Raw genomic sequence first — 22,428 nt, forward strand, 5'->3', positions numbered from 1 at the left:
AAAAAAAAAAAAAAAAAAAAAAAAGGTATATACACAGTTAATGAACATACTGTACAGTCCCATTTCAAGTACAAAAGCCTAAATTAAAAAAATTAAAACTCAGAAACTACTAAGGCAAAACATAAAATTAGCCACTAGAAGGCATTTTAAGTAGCAAATCTTACCCATAACATTTATGTTTGCCATAACATGTTAATTACATATGTAACAGCAATGTATTATTGTTCATCTTGCCCTCATTTATTCCAGACAAAAGAAATTATCAATGGACCCTACCAAATGAAGTAGATTTTCACATGAATTATCATAACCAATAGACTATAAAGGAGGAAATTTCTTTACATTTGCTTAAAGTAAGAATTACCGGTTTATATCTGCAATTCTCACCTTGATTATCCATCTGAATAAACACTGAAACTGAAACAAGAAACAGATTCCCAAGCCCCACAATAAACCTAGTGAATCAGAATCTCTGGGGGTTTAAAATCATACGTGCATTTCGAGAAAGCTTTAGAAGTGATTCTGATACACACACAAAATTGAGAACTACTGATTTAACATACTTCCTTCTAAAATTTTTTAAGTGCATCATAACCATGGTTAAATGAGTTATACTTAGGGTGACCCCATGTGCTGGTTAGGCCTTTTGTCTTGTCATAATAATAATTAATAGAACAATTTTTCACTCTCAAAGGGTCCTTGTTTCGACAATAAATAATAAGATCATTCTAGTAATACCAAAAACATACTACAGCCTTTTAGGAGTTAAAAGTGAATATTAAAGAAATTATAAACATCTCTTTCATAACCAAACTAATTCTAACATTATAATTTTAATACTCTGTGAACACATTTAGACATCAAATAAAGAGCATTCTTGAGTACTGCTATTAAGACAGAAATTGTTCTGAAAGGCTGAAAATACAGCTACTGAAGAGGTTAGACTAGAAACAAGGCCATAACAAAATTTTATGAAGTTTTAAATACAGCATCAAACATTACAAAGGCCCATAAGATAGACACTTCATTGAGACTCTTTCATTGTTTTAGCCCTCTCACTGAAAATGAAATAAATATGATTTAGAGTTGTGCATTTCATTAATCGTAATTTCCTACTATTTATGAAAATGTTCCTGATACAATGTATGTTGAGTTTTTCACTATGCAAAAATCACACCCAATATGCATGCAAAAACCTCCAACAACTTGGGAATTTCAAGGTAAAAGTTACCAAATCCATAACCTCTAACAAAAGGTCAGCTACCTTTGCAGCTGTTCATCAAGATCACATACTCTTTTATTAGGCATACATTTCAATGAACTGAACCCATTCCTGTTAAAACATGTTTGGCATATATACACTAGTGAGTTTGCAATGGATTTTAAAATACTATTTCATTCCCGCTTAAAGATTTGAATTTGATTTTTTTTATGTGAACCGGTTTCTCAAATGGAATGAATGTCATAACAAAAAACAGAAGTCATTTAATTATAATGGATTTTTATGTTACCATCCAGGAAGCAAATGGTATATAAACAGACTCTGCAGACATATGGCCACCACATAGAAGGGAGGAAAAATGGTAAGATAAATTTATCAGTCCTATAAGAAATTATACCATGGAAATTCAAAAACTCAAGAAACTCCCTAAAAGCTAAAATAAATCACTTGGAAAAATGAGAAGTATTGTCTTTGGAAATGCAAAAGGAAACTAAGATTCTAATATTTGGGATAAAGAATTAAACTAGAGTATATAATATTTCAGATGGTAGACAGGATAATAGAAAGTAATTTAGAATACCTATCTCTTAGGGAATTTCCAAAACGATTTGACAACTTGACTTCTGCTTATTTCAGTTAAGGATCACTCTGTGACAAATTCACAGAAAAGTCTACAAAGATTTCCCAGTCTGATCTGAACTCTAATAAAATAATATCATAAATAAAAGGGGTCTAATTTCAAAAAGGGAAAAGATTGGATTTTGTACCAAATACCACCCTCTCCCATAAAGCAGCACAAGGCTTTGCAAAGGTCAAGCCAAATTTACATGAAATGTGTTTGGCGCATGCTCTCTTATACCAGGCAAAGCTTAAACTGAAGTAGTGTTGGAGAGATTTACGTTTTCTCCTCACCAGAAGTTGTCGAGGTCTTTGTGGTTCAAAAGCTGAGGGATGCTGCTTCGGAGATGGAGGTCCCTGTGGATGAAGAGGATAATTTGGATGTAGCTAACTGAATGGACTAATGTTCTATTTAAGTTTTAGTTATTTGATGGTGGATCACAATGATTTTTTAAATTAAGTTGTTCTTTTTGGCTTTGGTAACTTTAAAGTTTTCCCAAGTAAGCTGTTGTTAGTGAACTTATTTGGGAGATTTCTTCATAATGCTTAAAAAGTTAATGAAGATTGGGTTTTTTTTAATTTATATTTTTCAGAGAATGAGAGGAAAACAGACAAAAGTGGGGAAAGAATGTAGGAAAAATACTTGTGTGTATATTCAGCTACCTAATATTGTATTCTTTTTATTTCAGACCTAATTAGAGCCAAAAACCTGAATTCCATCTCCTATGTGTGATCATCTGTGCAGATAAACGCTCTCACCACATCTTAGAAAGACAGTAGTGTCCATTCACTCTGTGGGGAGATCTTCTACTCCGTGAAAAATTTACAGTTAAATTGAAAAGTTTTATATTTGGGGAAATACTATCAAATACCATTATTTTCTTTGAAGACCCCTTCCACCCAACTTCTTTCTAGACCACAGGAATGAAAATGAACTCATTGTGTAATCTGCAAAGTAAAAGTAAAAGGCTGCAGTCCTGCTTTGACATGAAACTTTCTTTCTCAAGTTTAAGCTTATTTTTCTTAGTAAAATTTCTAAGAGGGAATGATTTTTTCAAAAGGAGACCCTATAGTAATATTATGGATACCCAGCTCTCAATGAAAGGCATGTTACTATTGAGCTTTGTTAATTATAAACACCTAATGGCAGTTAAAATCCTAATTGAGAAGTACCCAAACTTCAAGTGAAACAGTTGAAATAACTTTAAAATATAAAGGCAGAGCCAATCTGTTGCACAATCAAAAACATAACTATACTCATTCACATTCCAAACATAAGGGCAGGGAGGCTTAGCAGAGCAATGACAATCCAGGAATTCAAACAGTAACACTCACCAACACATTTTTCAGCCAATTCACCTAAAAAAGCATCTGACAATTTTGGATTCCAGTCCCTGGTATGGATCTGTAAGATGTGTTTTCTTGCCTAAGATGAAAAGCACAGATATATAAAGTCTTGCCCAAGAAGAAAAGTACAGATAAAATATTATTAATCCCTCAAATATGTTAGGTGAAACAAATTTTGACTAACCATATCCCATTAAAATTTTTATTTTTTAAAAAAATTTAAACACCTTAGCATCTATCTACATCAGCTCTGATTCCAACAGTAAACTGGGAGATACGTAGTAAAGACCTTGTCTCTGTTTCACAATCTAAGACATTTAATGTTGTAAGAGGTGAAGAAAATTGACTAGCAGCATATAATGATCATGACTCATCTGGGACTAGAATTCAAAACCAAATATCACTTTTCTACCATACCATTTCTACCATTTGAAAATATATGAACAAAAAACTTTTATGTTATAAAAGTTATAGTCATAATTTTAAACAAACTTTAACTTCATAGATTTGTGGTGTTATGATTGACAATGAGCAAAATGACAAGTAAATTTGAAAAGAATTTTTATTTGAAAGGTTTTCAATTTTAAGTAAATAGTATGCATGCCAGTTGTGGTGGCTCACACCTGCAATCTCAGCACTTTGGGATGCTGAGGTGGGAGGATCACTTGTGCCCAGGAGTTGAAGGCTAGCCTGGACAACATAGTGACACCCTGCCTCTACAAAAAAAATGTTTTTTAATTAATTGGGCATGGTGGTGAACGCCTGTGGTCCCAGGTACTCAGGAAGCTGAGGTAGGAGTATCACTTGCGCCTGAGAGGTCAAGGCCTGCGGTGTGCTGTGATCACGCCACTGCACTCCAGCCTGGGTGAGAGAGTGAGACCCTGTCTTAAAGAAAAAATATAAAATAAAAATGTGTACATATATATATATATATATATAGAATGCATATTATTACTTTGTCAGTTGATGCTTTGGCATTTAATATCTAACAAGGTAATTTAAGTAAATATCAATTAAATGCATTGAAAAATCTAAGTGTTAAAAACAATTTTACATTGATTTCAGCATTCTCTAGCTTAAATCTGACTGCATAGTGCAATCAAAATTTTAACATATTGGTTCTACAACAAACAAATTTATTTTTCTAAAATAGCTTTTTTGTTTTTGTTTTTTGAGACTCAGTCTCACTTTATCACCCAGGCTGGAGTACAGAGGTGTGATCTCAGCTCACTGCAACCTCAGCCTCCCAGGTTCAAACGATTCTCATGACTCAACCTCTGGAATGGCTGGGATTACAGGTATCCACCACCACACCTGGCTAATTTTTATATTTTTGGTAGAGATGAGGTTTCACTATGCTGGCTAGGCTGGTCTTGAACTCCTGACCTCAAGTGATCCGCCTCCTTGGCCTCCTGAAGTGCTGGAATTACAGGCGTGAGCCAATGCACCACGCCTAAAATAGTTTTTTAAAAAAACCACTAACGTATAAGAATCTATAATCAGCTGATACTACCACCACCAACAGTCAGATGAGAATTTTGTTTTCACATTTGTCTTCCTTGGAAAAAACTACAACATTTCTTAAAAATTGAGTATGTTTTTCCCTCAACACTGCTATCTAAGCTTCTTGAGACATGAAAAAGCAAATTATAACCAAGATGATAACATCTTACTGGCTTGATGAGGAATTTGGGGTCCAGCAACAAAACAAAACAGAACAACTTCAAAGTCATGAAGATAAATCTTGCTCAAAAAGCTGACCAAATCTGGAATAGCTACAGCTTCAATTCCAAGTTCTAAGTTAGGCATTCAGCTATGAAACTTAAAGCAATGATATGACACTTATTTTCTTCCAACTTGGAGTATTTGCCTGAACAGATACTAAAAAAGAAGGTCCAAAAGAAATATCAACCTAACAGCATATATATTCTGTAAGAGGACATTAAGAATCTACATAAACTTCATTAGCAGCACAGGTACTGCTCATTACAAGACCCTTAACAAATCAAGAATATGTCAAAAAAAAATTATGCTGGAAGATATCCCAAAAAGAGATCCATTCTTATCCTCTCATTTCTCTAAAAGGAGATTTTTTAAAATGAAATTAATTGTATCTAAGGTTAACAAGTTATTTTCAGGTCCCTAAAACATTTAAGTTCCACTCTTTCCCTATATAACCCGGTCAAAGTCACCTTCCTTTTGTAACACTAAAAACAAGACATAGAATGAAGAAAAAATTATTTAAATGTAGAAATCAAGAAATGTTCATTACGTATTTTACTCCATATGGCATATCAAATAGGAAGTTAAATGGCTTCCTCTAATAGAAAGTACCTTCCTCTGCTATTAAATGTCAAAAGCAAATTTAAACTCCTCATTTTTCAAAATCCACAAGTATATATTCAAACATATATTACTTATAACAATCATAAAAATCATGGATGATAAAGGAAAATAAATTTAAAAGCGTTATTGCATATAGAAAATGTACGTTTTATGCAAATAGTAACAAAGGTATTAAAATCTGAAACCAATATTTACTTTTATTAATCTTTTACTTAAACAGCAAGAGTCATGATACTCTATTGGCCAAACCACTGGAGTAAGACACTGACTGGTAACACTTTAAATTAATGACCCAAATGGGTTCTTTTTACTACCCTTCATACTTCCCTAGGCCATTCATTACACTTTCTCCTAGCAAACTATTTCACAGCACATCTTCACAGTCCACTGATAACCTTGCCTCCTAATTCATTGAGAAAACTGAAGCAATAAGGAAAAAACTTCCACAGACTCCCCACATCCTAATCACCAAAGATGTCCATCCATCAGCATGTGTACCAACAATATTCTGTCTTCTCTCTATTGTCACAGAGGAACTAGCCAGCTCCTAGCTAAAGTCATTCACACCACTTTTATTCTAAATCCTATCGCTTTTTTGCCTATTGAGGACATCTCTCAATTTCACACAAAAATTCCCTTTTCTACTGGATATTTCTTCCATCTTGAAAGCAATTAAACACATTATCTTGTTCCTGCTTCTTTCAATATCATATCACCTAAATTTTTTGCTTCCCTTTGCAGAAAAACTCTTTTTAAAATATATCTATATTCACTCCCTCCAATTCCTTTTCATTTTCCCTTCAACTAACACACTCCAATTAAGCATTTGCACCCACTACTAACTGAAACTGTTCTCATCAGATTTGATGACCTACAAAATGATAAATACAATGACCAATTTTCTGTCCTCAGCTGAATGGACTTAGCAACATGTGACATGGTTAATCACACCCTCCTCATTGATACATTTTCTTCACTTGGCTTCCAGACCACCCCACTCTCTTAGTTTTCCTCTTGCCTTACTGACTGTTGTGTAAGACAGAAGATTTGGTAATCTCATCTAGTCTCAGGACCTTAAAAACTATTTAAAGGAAAAAGGTAAATAGCCAGCATAGGCCTTTCCACAGACTCCGGCCTGAGAAAAATGACCTTAGGTTTCAGTCTCATAAAACTGTTTTCTTGAAATGTTAGAAAGGGAAAGTTACTGTGGAAAACTATGTTCAAGATCCATGCTGTGCAATATAGTAAGTCATGAGCCACACAATGCTATTTTATCTAAATTTTAAATTAACTAAGACTAAACAAAATTTAAAATGCAGTTCTTTCGTCACACTAGCCACATTTTAAGTGCTCAACAGTCACATGTGGCTAGTCGCTACCACACTGCACATTGCTCAAAGAATAATGCCAATAAAGAACATTTCCGTCATCACAGAAAATTTTATCAGACAGTACTGCTCTAGACCTTGATTACTGTTAAACCTTTGATTTGTGTGAAATGAGTCTGGACTGTGAGGCTGTCACTGGCATATAGACTCTGAGGCCTACTTAACTAAGATAGTACAGAAGACAACTGGGAAATAAAGGAAATGGCTTTCCTGTTCTGTGTCTCAGAACTAAGCATGTTTCCCCATGTACTGAAGAGCATAAAAGCTGTGCTTGGAATGTTGTTATATGTCCCAAAAAATAAAAGCTGATGCTTCCCCATGCTAAAGCAGAATGTATCTACTTCAACCCTATCTCCTACAAATAAACACACCAATATGCAACGATACATTCCTGAAGGCTGCACTTTGGCAATGAAAATAATGCTGTATATGCTATGTTTCCTGTCCTGATAAAACTAGGTAAACCTGGTGCCAATTTAAAGCCTGTAAATTGGATTGTCAATCCAAATCTGAGTCAACTAGTGGTGATTGTGGAGACTGATGTCAATTTGAAGTATGAACTGCTCTGCACAGGGAAGCCATTGCCTTTGTTTCTCTATTGTCTTCCACACAGTCCTAATCACTAAGACTTTCACATCTAGGTATGTTAAACCCAGGCATTTCACAGAGGTCTAAGAACAAAGCCATACAACAATACATATTCACATACAGTATCTCCTCTGCATATATCTCTTCCTCTCAAATATGACTTCCTAATGAAAAGCCAGTCAGATGATACTAATCAAACCAAGATAATATTAAAAATTTCAAGTTGAATTAGGAAAAAAGAACTTTGTATATCATATTAAAAACATTTACATAATCAATGACAAACATTGCCCTGTGTGAATACATTCTTTAAAAACACTTTATACCATAATGAATAACATTTGTTGCTTTTAACTAAATATAGCAATTTCTGTGAAAATTTGGGCACTGGGTCCTTATTCATAAACCCACTAATACTCTATAAAAACATTATTTTATAAGAATAAAATTACTTTGGCTAACCAGAGACATAACCTGTCATACAGGACAATTACTACAATCCAGAGAACTAAAGCGCAAGTAAACATCTACAGTGCTAATCAAGAGCTTTCCTCTTACCGCCTAAAAATCATAAACTTTCTTATAATTGTTAATAGAAAAAAAACTGTTCCATAATTATGTAAGATTTTTAAACTATTAACTAAGATATCCTATAAGCACAAAATACGAACAATGAAAATTCATACACTATCACCCTCAGAACATATGCCTTATAGAATTACATATAAATATTAACATACTGAAAACAAAAACTCTTACCTTTTGATCAGGCAGGTTAAACAGGAATTCTCTGTCAAAACGACCAGGTCTCCTGAGTGCAGGATCTATAGAGTCAAGTCTGTTTGTAGCACCAATAACAACAATTTCACCCCTATTATCTAATCCATCCATAAGAGCAAGGAGGGTTGATACTATAGAGCTGTAAAGTAATTTTCAGACAAAATTTTAAAAAAGAAAACATTGTAAACACTGCTGCTTACAATAACTTTTATAAGTTTTTAATGCTAATAAAATAACTATAGCATGATTACATTTTAATGCAGGATCAAGTGATTTACAATAATTATTTTCAAAGGCATTCAGAAAATATAGTAGACACCTAAATCTTGGGAACCAAAACAAATGGACTTTATCAAAATAAAAAACTTTTCTGCTTCAAAGGATACTATTAAGAAAGTAAAACTATAACCTCAGAATATTTGTAAATCATGTATTTCATAATATATATAATGAACAATTACAACTGAACAACTAAACAATACAAAGACAAATAATAAAATTTAAAAGTAGGCAAAAGGGCCAGGTACAGTGGCACACGCCTGTAATCCCAGCACTTTAGGAGGCCGAGGTAGGCAGATTGCTTGAGCCCAAGTGTTTGAGATCAGCCTGAGGAACATATCAAGACCAAATCTCTAAAAATAAAAAATATTTTTTAAAAATAGGCAAAAAATTTGTATAGACATTTTTCCAAAGACAATATACAAAACCACATCAATAGTCATGAAGCATATGCAAATTAAACCAAATGAGATGCCACTTCAAAACCACCAGAATGACTATATTCAGACAAATAGATAATTAACAGCTTTTGATGAGGATGTAGAGAAGTTGGAACATTCATACACTGACTGACTGGTAGGAACATAAATTGATGTTCCTCTTTGGAAAAAGAGTACCTGTATTGTGGTTCCTCTGTTAAACACAGAGTTACCAAATGATCCAGCAATATCCACAAAAAAAACTTAACACACAAATGTTCACAGCAGCATTTTTCATAATAGCCAAAAAAGTGAAAGAAACCCAAATGTCCGTCAACTGATAAGTGAATAGAATAAATGTGGTATATCCATACAATGGAAGTATACCTCAATAAAAATAAATTAAGTACCGATAGCTACAACAACATGGATGAATCTTGAAAATGCTGTGCTAAAGAAGCCAGACACAAAAGGCTACATATTGTATGATTCCATTTATACAAGATATCCCCAATAGGCAAATCTATAGAAAAAGAAAGTATATTAGAAGTTGCCTAGAGCTTGGGAGGATAAGGAGAATGTAGGGAGTGATGGTTAAAGGGTTTATATGAGGTTTCTGGGGTCATGAAAATGTTCTTAAATTGACTGTAGTGATGATTACACAACTTTGTAAATATACCGAAAGTCACTGAACTAAGCAGTTGAAATGAGTAAACTGGGCCGGGTACAGTGGCTCACACCTGTAATCCCAGCACAATTGGGAGGCCGAGGTAGGCAGACTGCCTGAGGTCAGGAGTTCAAGACCAACCTGGCCAACATGGTAAAACCCCATCTCTACTAAAAAATACAAAAATTAGCTAGGCATGGTGGTAGGCACCTGTAGTCCCAGCTACTTGGGAGGCTGAGGCAGGAGAATTACTTGAACACGGTGGTGGCAGAGGTTGCAATGAGCTGCGATTGCACCACTGCACTCCATACTCAGTGACAAAAGCAAAACTCCACTTCAAAAAAAAAAAAAAAAAGAGTGAATTGTACAGCTGTTATTATGGGATCTTTGTGGGAGTCGATTTTCTGGCTGGAAACCTCTGTGGCTGGTGGCGCCTCTGCCCCAGTTTTGCTTAGACCTGCTGGGCTTGTTCCTCCCACCCGGCCTGGCAGACTGTGCTTACTCACACTACCAGCCTAGGTCCCATGCCTGCCAAGGGCAAGCCAGGCATGGAGCAGCAAGGGGCGTTTGAGTGAGCGTGAGGTGCAGCCACTGCACACAGTCAGGCATGCCGCTTGCTGCAGTGGAACAAGCAGCTCCAGGGCTGGCACAGGTGATGGCTCTCTGTGAGGTTGTGGCTGGACCAGGTACACTGCAAGCAGCTTCCATGGCTGCCATTGGGGAACACAGTGGTGCCTGGAAGCTTGGAGACTCTAAGAACCACAGGGACCCAAAGAAGGAGTCACAGCCCTGGCTCGGGGAGCTCCCAGGTCTGGGCTCCCTGAAAGGCCATAGTTTTTCTCTCCTTTTCACCCACAACATGCCAAACAAGGGGTGTGCTTCAGCCCTGTTTGTATTACAGCTCTTTCAGCCCCACCATTTGACAGGTCCTGAGTTCTTATCCTGCATTCAGGAAGAACAAGGTATGCGGACAAGTGGAGGGTGAGCAAGGCAAAGAGGAGCTTTATTGAGTGACAGAATAGCTCAGAGGAGACCCTGGAGTCGGTAGCTCCTCTCTACAGGCAGGTCATCATGTAGAGTGTTCAGCTCTCAGCAGAGAGGAGGCCCTGGAGTGGGTAGCTTCTCTCTCCAGCTGGTCATCCTGACATCTACAGCTCTCAGGAGAGAGGTGGCCCTGGAGGGGGTAGCTCCTCTCTGCAGTTGGTCCTCCTGATGTCCCCTCAGCTTTGGCTGAGCCAGGGTTTTTATGGGACTCAGAGGGAAGTGCACCCCAAATGGTCAATGGGTGGCTTTGGGCAGACCCAGAAAAGGCACCACAAGTTCCCACTCCAGTCTGTGGGACTGGCAGCCCAGCCCTAATCTTCATTAGGGGCCTGCCTCCTCCTGCTCAGGAGCCTGTCTGCCTCCTGCTGCCATTCATGGTGTCCAAGCAGTCTGTGCCAAAGGGCACCTGCAGGTCAGCGCCAAGCTGCCCTCAGCCACCCCCTCAGTTCCCTTTGCAGGCTCATTGGCACCCAAAGTCTGGAGGGGGCTGAGGCAGCAGGGAGCTAGCATGCAGTACTAACCCTGAGCATGCACAGAACCAGCCAGGCTGCAACAGTGCCCTGGCTTGGCCCCAACCTTGCTCCAAGATTGATGCAGAGGCCAGGAGTGGGGAGAGGCCAGGCAGTGGGAGCACACACCTCCAAGCCTGTGGGGACAGGGGAGGTCTTCCCAGGCCCCGCAGAGTGCAAAGATGCCAGGTTAAACGGCCATGACTTGGGCAGCTGTAGCTGCGCCCAGGAAGGCAGGACTCCTGCCTGCTCCCAGGCCCACCGCAAGAGTACAGGAAGGCCCAGGTCCACAGCTGTGATTTGGGCAGCTTGCAGCTGCACCCAGGAAGCCCTCATCCCACCAACTCAAAAGGAGTGGAATTCCCACTTGGGCCCCGCTTTCACCAGCTCTGTGGAATGTGCAGCCCGAGCCACACCTCCCCACTGTAGCAGGTGTGATGGTGGTGACCACTCCAGATGGGCCACCGCTGCTATCACTGAACTGTATCTTAATAAAGCTGTTTTTTTTTAAAAAAAAAAAAAAAAGAAAAAATACAATAGTTTGTTTTTAATAGATAGCAATCTGGGAGGTTTTAAATGTCTGGAAATGTATATAACGTTTAGTTTCTGTTACATTAGATTTGCATTATTGTTATACCTTTGGACAATTTCTTTAGAATGGCTACCACTTTATGTTCAACTCAAAATTATTTTCTGCATATTTTAGAGTAGTTTTTTAAAAGTATGATGACTTAAACATTTCTGAATATAAGTGTTTCATGTCTAATTATAACAAAACCATAGTTCTAGTAACAATGTTCTTTCTAGTGTTTTCCAACTGCTCTCATTTCTATTCCTTTACTCTTATTGCTAACACCTGCCTGAAATAACTTCTCCAATATGTTCAACATGTTAAAGAAAACATTCTCCTTCCCAAACACACTGCTCTAGTTGTGTTTCCAAAATCTATAAGCGGAACCAAAATGCTAGATAACCAGTGTATGTGAGAAGGAAGGATGTGTGATTCTTCTTTTCAAATTGAATAACTGAAAATTAGTGATCTAGGTTTCTCATTAAAGATATAAAAGGGTTGGGGAGTATAAGTAGCCTCAAATATAAGTTCCTATTTAACTTCCAATTTTCCCTTAGTATCTTCCAATTACAGATTGGCATTTCAAGTGTTTGCTGGAATTTATCTGCATTTTTAAATGTCTTCTAACTGAAAAGTCTTCAGATGATAAAGACTCAGACATGGGCAGAAACAGAATTACAAACTAACTTAAAATATACCCAAAGTTGTCTTGAAAAAAAAATCTGAATGGCCAACTCTTGGATTACAATCCTTTAGCAACTCCTATGATATGTCAAAAATTAAAAGTCCAAACTACTTGACATGATCTTCAAGGCCTACTTGCCTATCCCAAATTCTCTCTCCTACATTATTTTCTAAAATCATTGTTTTATCTTTCAAATATAGATCTAAAATCCAATGAAATTGTTTTGTATGGTGTGTACAGGGATCTAGGTTTTTTTCCCACTAAAAAGATATCCAATTTTCCCAGCATTATCTATAAAAAAGGTCATCATTTCCTAATAGCATCTGCACTGCCTCTTTTACCATAAATTAGGCATCCATATGTGTGTGCATTTATTTATGGCTCTGGGCTCTGTTCCATTCATCTATTTGTCTAGTCTTCTGCCAATATAACCCTAAGAGGCCTTAATAACTATTAGAGCAAGTGCTCCCACCTTGTAGAAGAAAAGACAATTGAAAAATATTTCTTTCCATTTATTTAATCTTTCTTTAATGTTTGTCAATCAAGTTTTAATATTTTCTGCATAAATATAACATAAGACCTCTTAGACTTACTCATAGTAACGTTTTTCTAATGAGATTGCAAATAGTAACTTTTCATTTTTACATAATTGCCAGCAACAAAAATAAAAAAATTATGTTTGTATTGATTAGTCTAAACTTCCTAGCATCTATCTACAGATTGCTTGCAATCCTTACATACATAATTGTAATCTCTAAATACAAATGATGAGTATTGTTTTTTTCCTCTTTAAAATGTGTATCTTGTATAGCTTTGTCTTGCCAGACTACACTCACTGTGATCTATAGAACAGTATTGGTCAGAAGTGTTCATAGCAAAAAAACACGCTTGCCATATTCCCCATATTATAAGAAACGTTTTCATGTTTGAACATTAAGTCTGTTTGTTGTAAGTTGTTCTGTAGCTACCTTTAAGGAAATACTTTATATTCCTTGTTCTCTAAGATGAAGACCTTATTATGACTAAATATTGCATTTTCTCAAACATTTCTTCCACATCTATTGAGGTGACTGTCTTGATTTTTCTCTAATATGAAAATGTGCTAAAGTAACATTAACTGACTTCTCTCATATTAAATAATCCTTGTGTATTTGAAATAAAATCAATATAGTCATAATATATTATCCTTTTTTTATCTTTCTGATGTAAAGCTCTACCAATCTGTTTAGGATTTTTATATATATGTTCACAAGTGAGACTGGGTTCCAATGAATTTTCTCATACCAAGTTTCATGAAGGTAGAACTGACATACAAAACCATGTACATATTTAAATTATACATTTTGATAAGTTTTGAAGTATGTATACCCTGTATACTATCACTACAACTAAAATAAGTTAACATATCCATTATGTTCTTCCTCATACTCCTTAGTTCTCCATCCATACTGACCCTCCTTGGCCTCCTTTACCCAAACCCTAGGGAAACACTGATCTGTATTCTGTTACGACAGATTACTTTGCATTACTTAAAATTACATATACGTGGGATTATACAGTAAGTACTCTTTTTAATTCCTGGATTCTTGTATTTGGCATAATTATTCTGAGATTCACCCATGTTACTGTTTAATAATAATTTATTCTTTTTAATTGTTAAGTAATATTCCATTATATAGATATACTACAATTTGTTTACATAGTCCCATGTTGATGGCCACCTGAATTGTTTTCAGTTCTGGGGTATTACCAAAAAGCTGCTATAAACATTGACATAAAAAAAACTGACATACAAGTCATAAAGAATTTCCCCTATGTTTATTCGAAAAGATCTCTTCTTTCACCCCTTAAGCTTAGGCCTTTATCCTCTTAATCTTTGATGTCTACAAAAACCAAAACATTACATTTTGCATTCCTAATATTGCTTATGGGTGTCTTTTTATCATGACCAAGCATGCCAGAGGTTTGCCAGTTTTTTCAAAGAATCAATTTTATTAGCTTTTTTCAAAGAACCAGTTTTTGGTCTTCTTAATTTCTACTATATCTTTGTTTTCAGTTCACATATTGTTGGCTATGATTTTTGTCTTTACAACACAGGTCATTTAGACTTTAGAGCTATAAACTTAAAATAATTATGAACATAAAATTCTCTGCTTATTTTTTGTTTGTTTGTTTGTTTTGTATATTACCAAACTTTAGAAAATTAGTTAAAATGTACTTTAGGGAACAATATATGATCAGTTTTCATAAATATGGTATATGTTTGAAAAGAATGTTCATTCTATATTTGTCTTAGAAAGTATGCCCATTCGATCAGATTCCTGAAATGTGTGGTTCAAATTAATCCATAGAGCATTAAATAATTTTTTTTGCTCAGCTTGATCTATCAATTACTAAGAGAAGTACACAATATCTCCCACAATGATTATCAATTTGACTCTTCTACCTTGTAGTTATGTCAATTTTTGTTTTACATAGTTTGAAATATGGTTATTAGGAAATTATAGATTTTAAATTGTTACTTTTAAGACAGGGTCTCACTCTGTCACCCTGACTGAGTGCAATGGCACGATCATGGCTCACTGCAGCCTTGACCACCCAGGCTCAAGCAATCCTCCTACTTCAGCCTCCTGAGTAGCTAGGACTACAGGCATGCACTACCACGCATGGCTATTTCTTTTTTTTCTTTTGGTAGAGATGAGTTCTCAGTATGTTGCCCAGGCTGCTCTTAAACTTCTGGGCTCAAATAATCCTCCTACCCTCAGCCTCCCAGAGTGCTGCGATTATAGGCATAAGCCACCAGGGCTAGCCTAACTGTTATATCTTCTAGTAAATTGAACCTTTTATCATTTTAAGATTTCCTTTTGAAATGCAATGTAATGGCTTCTGACTTATGGTCTATTTTATCTAAAATGAATGTAGCAACACCAGTTATGTTAGTATTTACGTGATATAATTTTATACCATTTAATGAATTTAACTATTTTGGACATTTCATATAAACAGAATCACAGAACATGTGGCCTTTTGTGTCTGGCTTATTTCACATAGCATAATGTCTTCAAGATTCAACCGGCTGGGTGAGGTGGCTCATGCCTGTAATCCCAGCACTTTGGGAGGCCAAGGTGGGCTGATCACAAGGTCAGGAGATCAAGACCATCCTGGCTAACAGGGGGAAACCCCATCTCCACTAAAAATACAAAACTTAGCTGGGCATGGTGGCTTGCATCTGTAGTCCCAGCTACTCGAGAGGCTGAGGCAGGAGAATCGCTTGAACCTGGGAGGCGAAGGTTGCAGTGAGCCAAGATCATGCCACTGTACTCCAGCCTGAACCACAGAGTGAGGCTCCATCACAAAAAAAAAAAAAAAAAAAGATGCGTCCATGGTGTGGCCATGTGTCAGAATTCCATTCCTTTTTTTCTTTTTGCTGGGGAAGGGAGATGGGGTCTCACTCCGTTGCCCAAGCTGGAGTACGGTAGTGTCATTACAACGCACTACTGCCTTGACCTCCTGGGCTCAAGCAATCCTCCCATCTCAGCCTCCTGAGTAAATGGGACTAATTTTTTTTATTATTTGTAGAGACAGTTTCTCGCTATGTTGCCTAGACTGATCTCAAACTCCTAGGCTCAAGCAATTCTCCTACCTTGGCCTCTCAAACTGCTGGGTTGCAGGCATGAACCACCACATCTGTCCAGAATTTCATTCCTTTTTAAGGCTGAATAACACTTCATTGTATGGATATATCACATTTCATTTACCTATTCATCAGTTGGTGGACATTTGAGTTATTTCTACTTTTTGGCTAGTGTGAATAATGCTAATATCGATATTTGTTTTTGTACTTTTTTTTCTACTATTTTACATTGAAACTCTCTGTATCCTTATATGCAGATGTCTCGCTTATAAACAAAACATCATTACATTTTGTTTTTTCCCTATCTGACAAACTCTGTCTTTTAACAAGAACATTTACTCCCCTTATATTTCAGGTCATTATTGATATATTTGGGTTTAACTCTATAATCATATTTTGTGCTATTTTTCCCACTGTTTATGATTTCCCCCACCTCTCTTCTTGATTACTTTTGGATTCACTTTTAAAAATTATTCTATTTTCCCCCACTAACAGTTTAGGAATTATATATTATGTTTCTATTTTACTAGTGATTACTCTAGAAATTTAAACCTGCATACTGGATATCCAAGAGTTCTACTTGCAGGTTATGATGAAGACCCAATCACAGTACCCTCAGAAAACAACTACAAAGCCTATGTATCATAATACATTAACATATACCTGAGGTTTCTAGTGGGCAAACAGAGATAGAGGGGTTCTGGTGGGAGTTCATGGTCACTCAGTGAACGAAAACATGGTGGGAATTCACGGTCACTTGGAGAAGATAAAGTAAGTTTCCTTCTCTCTAGCTTTTAGTCTGGGACTAACTGCAGTGACGGGGAGAGAGAATGTGTGGCAGGGGTTGGGGGGCACCTTATTAACTTTTCAGCATGAGGGTCTAGAAAAGAGAAGGTTGGAAGTTATTAATATTAGAGAATAAGGGGATCACACAAGGGAAAGAGCTAGTAAGGACACCCCAAACTCAGTCTACCCAGATCTCTAGCTGATCCTGAAAAACAAAGCAGGGAGCAGATTCAAAGGATCCAGCTAAAGACAAAAGGTCTGAAAGAAGATCAAAGCTGCCAGTCAAGAAACTGAATGCATTTCAAGCCTAACTCAGAAAACTGTCTCCTAAGAGAAAGGAAATATGGCTCATAAAATAAAAATAACAGAATCCAGAGTCTCCAAAAACTAACAATAATAATATCGAGGACATAATCAAATTACTCAACAAATTAAGAACAACAACAACAAAAAAGAACATATTCTCAAGAGAAAAGAAAACCAAATGCATCTATGAGATAAACCAGGTGTTAAAGCTAACACAAGAGACTTTTAAAGCAACTATTGTAACTAAGCTCAATTAAATAAAATAAAACATGCTTAAATGCATGAAAATGACATTGGAAAAACAGAAACAATGAAAAACAAACATTAAGTCCTAGAATTGAAAAATACAATTTCTGAAATAAAAAATGTGTTGGATGACCATAACAAAATGGACATGACAAAGCAAAAGTAAGTGAAGATTGAGTTAAGATAGACAAATAAAAATTATCCAAGGTTAAACAGAAAAAGACTGAAAAAAGATAAATTTGTAGATATAAAATGATAAGCATCAATCAGAATAAACACAAAGAAAGCCAAACAGAGGAATGTCATGGCTAAACTGTTAAAAGCAAAATATTGAAAGCAGCAAGAGAAAACCTAAGTGTTACAAAATGTGGGAACAACAATATAATTAATAGCTCTCCAATTATAGGCTGTGATGCACAGAAATGGAATCCTGGCAGGGGGCAGCTAACTCACTAAGTGGAATATTCGGAATTGAGATTCCTGGGAGACCAAGATGACTAGAGTTTACAGGAAAGAGTACCACAGAGGAGACTGTTCCACAGAAAGAAAACTCAGGAAATGTGCACAAAACTCCTCAACTCTTCAATTAAATATCAAACAGTGAATGTATATGATGAAACTACCCAAGGCTTGGGGGAAAAAACACCCAGAAGAACTAGAAATAACTGTACTCTACACTCACAGAGAGCCAGGAATACTGCCAGTTCCCACCAGCTGAACTAGTAAACCTTATGATTCATGGGTCATTGCCCATGAATACACAAAAGGATACTGCATCAGTAGCAGAGAATAATTAGTCCTAGACTGAGGGCTACTCAACATCCACATGTAAAATCTTTCGTTTTTTTGTTTTGAGACGGAGTCTCACTCTGTCACCCAGGCTGGAGGGCAGTGGTGCCATCTCATCTCACTGTAACTTCCGCCTCTGGGTTCAAGCAATTATCCTGCCTCAGCCTCCCGAGTAGGTGAGATTACAGGTACATGCCACCACACCCAGCTAATTTTTTCTATTTTTAGTAGAGATAGGGTTTCATCATGTTAGCCAGGCTGGTCTCAAACTCCTGACTTCAGGTGATCCACCCACCTCGGCCTCCCAAAGTGCTAGGATTAGAGGTGTGAGCCACTGCACCCAGCCAACAAGCTTAAAAGAAAGATTCCAAAGAATTAAACTGTTTTCCAAGTAGATTAACTGTGTCTCAAAAGGAAAAAAACCAAAACACAACAAAACCACTTCAAGACAATCTACGTACAATAACATAGCTAGCACTCAGGAAGGTAAAATTTACGTCTGGTATCCAATAAAAATTGCCAGCAGGCAATGAAACAGGAAAACACAATCGATAATGAGAAAAATAAATAAGCTAAAACTAACCCAGAACTACAATATTAGAATTGGCAGACAATGACATTAAAGTAGGAATTATAACTATATTCCAGATATTGAAAAGTTCTATATATAGATGAAAAAAAAATAAGCAAACATGTAATGAAGGGGATTAGTAACAAATTAGACATTTCAAAAGAAAAGATTAGTGAACTAAAAGACACAGCAACATAAACTAATCAAAATGAAACACAGAAAAGATAATTTAAAGGAAAATTAACAAAATTTCAGCAAACTATGAGACGACATCAAGAAACTTAACATATATGTAATTAGAAGCCCAAAAGGAAAGAGGAGACAGGAGGTGGGGATGACAGAAAAAATAATGAAGAAATAATGCCCAAAAACTTCACAAGTTTGATGAAAAACACACCCAAGAAGCTCAATCCAACAATGAGAAAAAGAAAGAAAACTCTTCTAAGGTACATCATTGCACAAAACCAAGGAAGAGGGGGAAAAAAAAAACTTAAATGTAGCCAGAGGATAAAGGATACATTACATACAAAGAAACAAAAATAGAAATAAAAGCAGAATTCATTACTAAAGCAATACAAATGAGAAGAAGGCCAACATCTTTAAAGTATGTAAAGAAAAAGAAAAAAGTATAAACTTCAAATTCTATATCCAGAGACAATACGCTTCAAAAACAAAGGCTAAGCTCTCAAAAAGTTAAACATTAAACTACCATCCTGCTTTGCAGTTTCACTCCTTGATCTCCACCCCAAGAGCGATAAAAATATATGTTCTACACAAACACTTACATTGAATGTTCACAGTAGCATTATTCATAATAGCCCAAATTGGAAATAACCTAAATGTCTGTCCAGTGTGTTGAATAGCCTTACAATAAGAATACTGTTCATCAATAAAAAAGAACAAAATACTGACCCATATTATATCATGAATGTTCCTTAAAACTATTATACCCAGCAAAAAAGCCAGACACAAGAAACCACATAGTATATAATTTTAATAACACAAAATGTCTAGAAAAGGCCAGTCTATATAGAGATTAGATTAGTGGTTGGCTGGGCGCAGGAAAAGGAATTTACTGTAAATGGGCATGCTGGATTTTTTTTTTTTTTTTTTTTTGAGACAGGGTCTCACTCCGTCACCCAGGCTAGAGTGCAGTGGCACAATCACAGCACACTACAGCCTCGACCTCCTAGGTTCAAGCAATCCTCCCACCTCAGCCTCCCCAGTAGCTGAGACCACAGGCATGCACCACCACATCCAGCTAATTTTTGCAGTTTTTGTAAAGACTGGGTTTCACTATGTTGGCCAGGCTGGTCTCAAATTCCTGGGCTCAAGCAATCTGCCTGCCTTGGCCTCTCAAAGTGCTGGAATTACAAGTATGAGCCATTGTACACAACCTCATGCTGGACGTATTAGGGGTAGAAAGATTTTCTAAAATCGATTTCTACCAATAGTTGTACCACTTTGTTGAGATACTCTAAAAATTACCAAATTATACATTTGAAATAAGTGAATTTTAGTACATATAAATATACCTCAATAAAGCTGTTTTGGCTGGATGTAGGAGGCTGAGGTGGGCAGATTGCTTCAGTCCAGGAGTTTGAGACTAGCCTGGGCAACATGGTGAAACCTTACCACTACTAAAAATATAAAAAGTTAGGTGTACAGTAGCATACACCTATAGCCCCAGCTATTCGGGAGACTAAGGTGGGAGGATCAGTCGAGGCTGCAGTGAGCCATGATCATACCACTGCACTACAGCCTCGGTGAAGGGAGTGAGACCCTGTCTAAAGAAAGAAAAAAACTGTTTTTGAAAAAAAATGTGTTTTTGACCGGGCACAGTGGCTCACGCCTGTAATCCCAGCACTTTGGGAAGCTGAGGCAGGCAGATCATGAGGTCAGGAGTTCAAGACCAGCCTGGCCAATATGAGGAAACCTGGTCTCTAATTAAAAAAAATACAAAAATTAGCCAGGCATGTGGTGTGCACCTGTAGTCTCAGCTACTTGGGAGGGTGAGGCAGAAGAATTGCTCGAACCCTGGAAGCAGAGGTTACAGTGAGCTGAGATTGTGCCACTCTACTCCAGCCTGGGTGACAAAGTGAAAGTTCATCTCAAAAAGAAAAAAAGTATGTGTTCAGATATGGAAAAGCCAAAAGAACTCGTCACTTGCAGGGCCACACTATAAGAAATGTATGCATAAAGAAACTAATATCAAATGGAAATATGAACACCTACAAAAGAATTCAGAGCACCAGAAAAAGTATACATATTTAAGTAATACTTAATATGGAATTTCAAGCATAATAAATATTTAAGATATTTTTATTCACATTTCTTCAAAAGTTTTTAAAGATTTAAAAATAAAATGTATGAGGTCGGGCACAATGGCTCATGCCTATAATCCCAGCACTTTGGTAGGCCAAGGCAGGTGAATCACTTGAGGTCAGGAGTTTGAGACCCTGTGTTTACTAAAAATACAAAAATTACCGAGCATGGTAGTGTACCCTTGTAATCCCAGCTACTCAGAAGGCTGAGGCAGAAGAATTGCTTGAACCTGGGAGGCAGAGGCTGCAGTGAGCCAAGACTGTGCCACTGCACTCCAGCCTAGGTAACACAGTGAGACTCGGTCTCAAAAAATAAAAAATTAAAAATGTATGACAATAACACAAACCTCAGGAAAAGAAAAATGCAAGTATACTATTTTAAGGTTCCCATATTATATGTGAAATGGTCTATCATCAACTGATAGTTGCAAGTTAAAGATATATACCATAAACCCTAAAGTTACTATGAAAATAATAAACAGTAACGGCTAAGAAGCCAGCAATGGAAACAAATTAGAATCATAAAAAATATTCAACTAATCCAAAAGAAGGTGGAACAATAGGAAAAGGGAAACAAGAAACAGATAGGCTAACAGAAAATAATCATCTAGATGATAAATTTAAACCTAACCATATCAACAATCACACTAAATGTATGCATCCATTTTGAAGGAAATGGTATATTCATTGTCTTGATTGTAGTTATCACAAGTATATACGTATGTTAAAACCTACCAAGTTTGACTCTTTATCAGTGTCAATACTGTGTACATATATATGGTATATATTTTATGTCAATTATACCTCAGTAAAGTTGTTTTTAAAAATCAATAGCAAAACTGAGAGACTCTAAAAAAAACTTTGCTTTTTAAAAAGGCAAAAAAGAAACAAAAAAGAAAACAGCAGACACAAACAGAAATGGAAATTAAATGATCCCCAATTCAAATACATCAATAATTACATTAAACATTAATTGACTAAACAGTCAAATTAAAATTAAGAGACAGTGGAATTAAGAAAATAAGACCCCGCCAGGCACAGTGGCTCTCACCTGTAATCCCAGCACTTTGGGAGGCCGAGGTGGGTGGATCACGAGGTCGAGTTCAAGCCTAGCCTGGCCAAGATGGTGAAACCGCATCTCTACTAAATATACAAAAATTAGCCAGGCATGGTGGCCCGTGCCTGTAATCTCAGCTACTCAGGAGGCTGAGGCAGGGAATTGCTTGAACCCGGGAGGCGGAGGTTGCAGTGAGCTGAGATCATGCCACTACACTCCAGCCTGGGCGACAGAGCAAGACTCTGTCTCAAA

At 36.7% G+C, this 22,428-nt stretch overlaps 1 protein-coding gene across 4 annotated transcripts in view; it reads right to left on the bottom strand.

Moving 5' to 3' along the window:
• ATAD2B (ATPase family AAA domain containing 2B) overlaps positions 1–22,428 on the bottom strand; it is a 186,756-nt gene that overhangs the window by 83,448 nt on the left and 80,880 nt on the right. For all 4 annotated transcript variants that reach the window (XM_017526651.2, XM_017526643.2, XM_037737676.1 and 1 more), the window contains exons 14-15: positions 8,269–8,428; positions 3,176–3,266 (exon numbers count right to left, since the gene is read on the bottom strand). In XM_017526651.2, the coding sequence (XP_017382140.1) occupies positions 3,176–3,266; positions 8,269–8,428 (251 nt within the window). The remainder of the gene's footprint in view (positions 1–3,175; positions 3,267–8,268; positions 8,429–22,428) is intronic.

Source organism: Cebus imitator, unplaced genomic scaffold (genome assembly GCF_001604975.1).
Source record: "Cebus imitator isolate Cc_AM_T3 unplaced genomic scaffold, Cebus_imitator-1.0 Scaffold1, whole genome shotgun sequence".
Lineage (NCBI taxonomy): Eukaryota > Metazoa > Chordata > Mammalia > Primates > Cebidae > Cebus > Cebus imitator.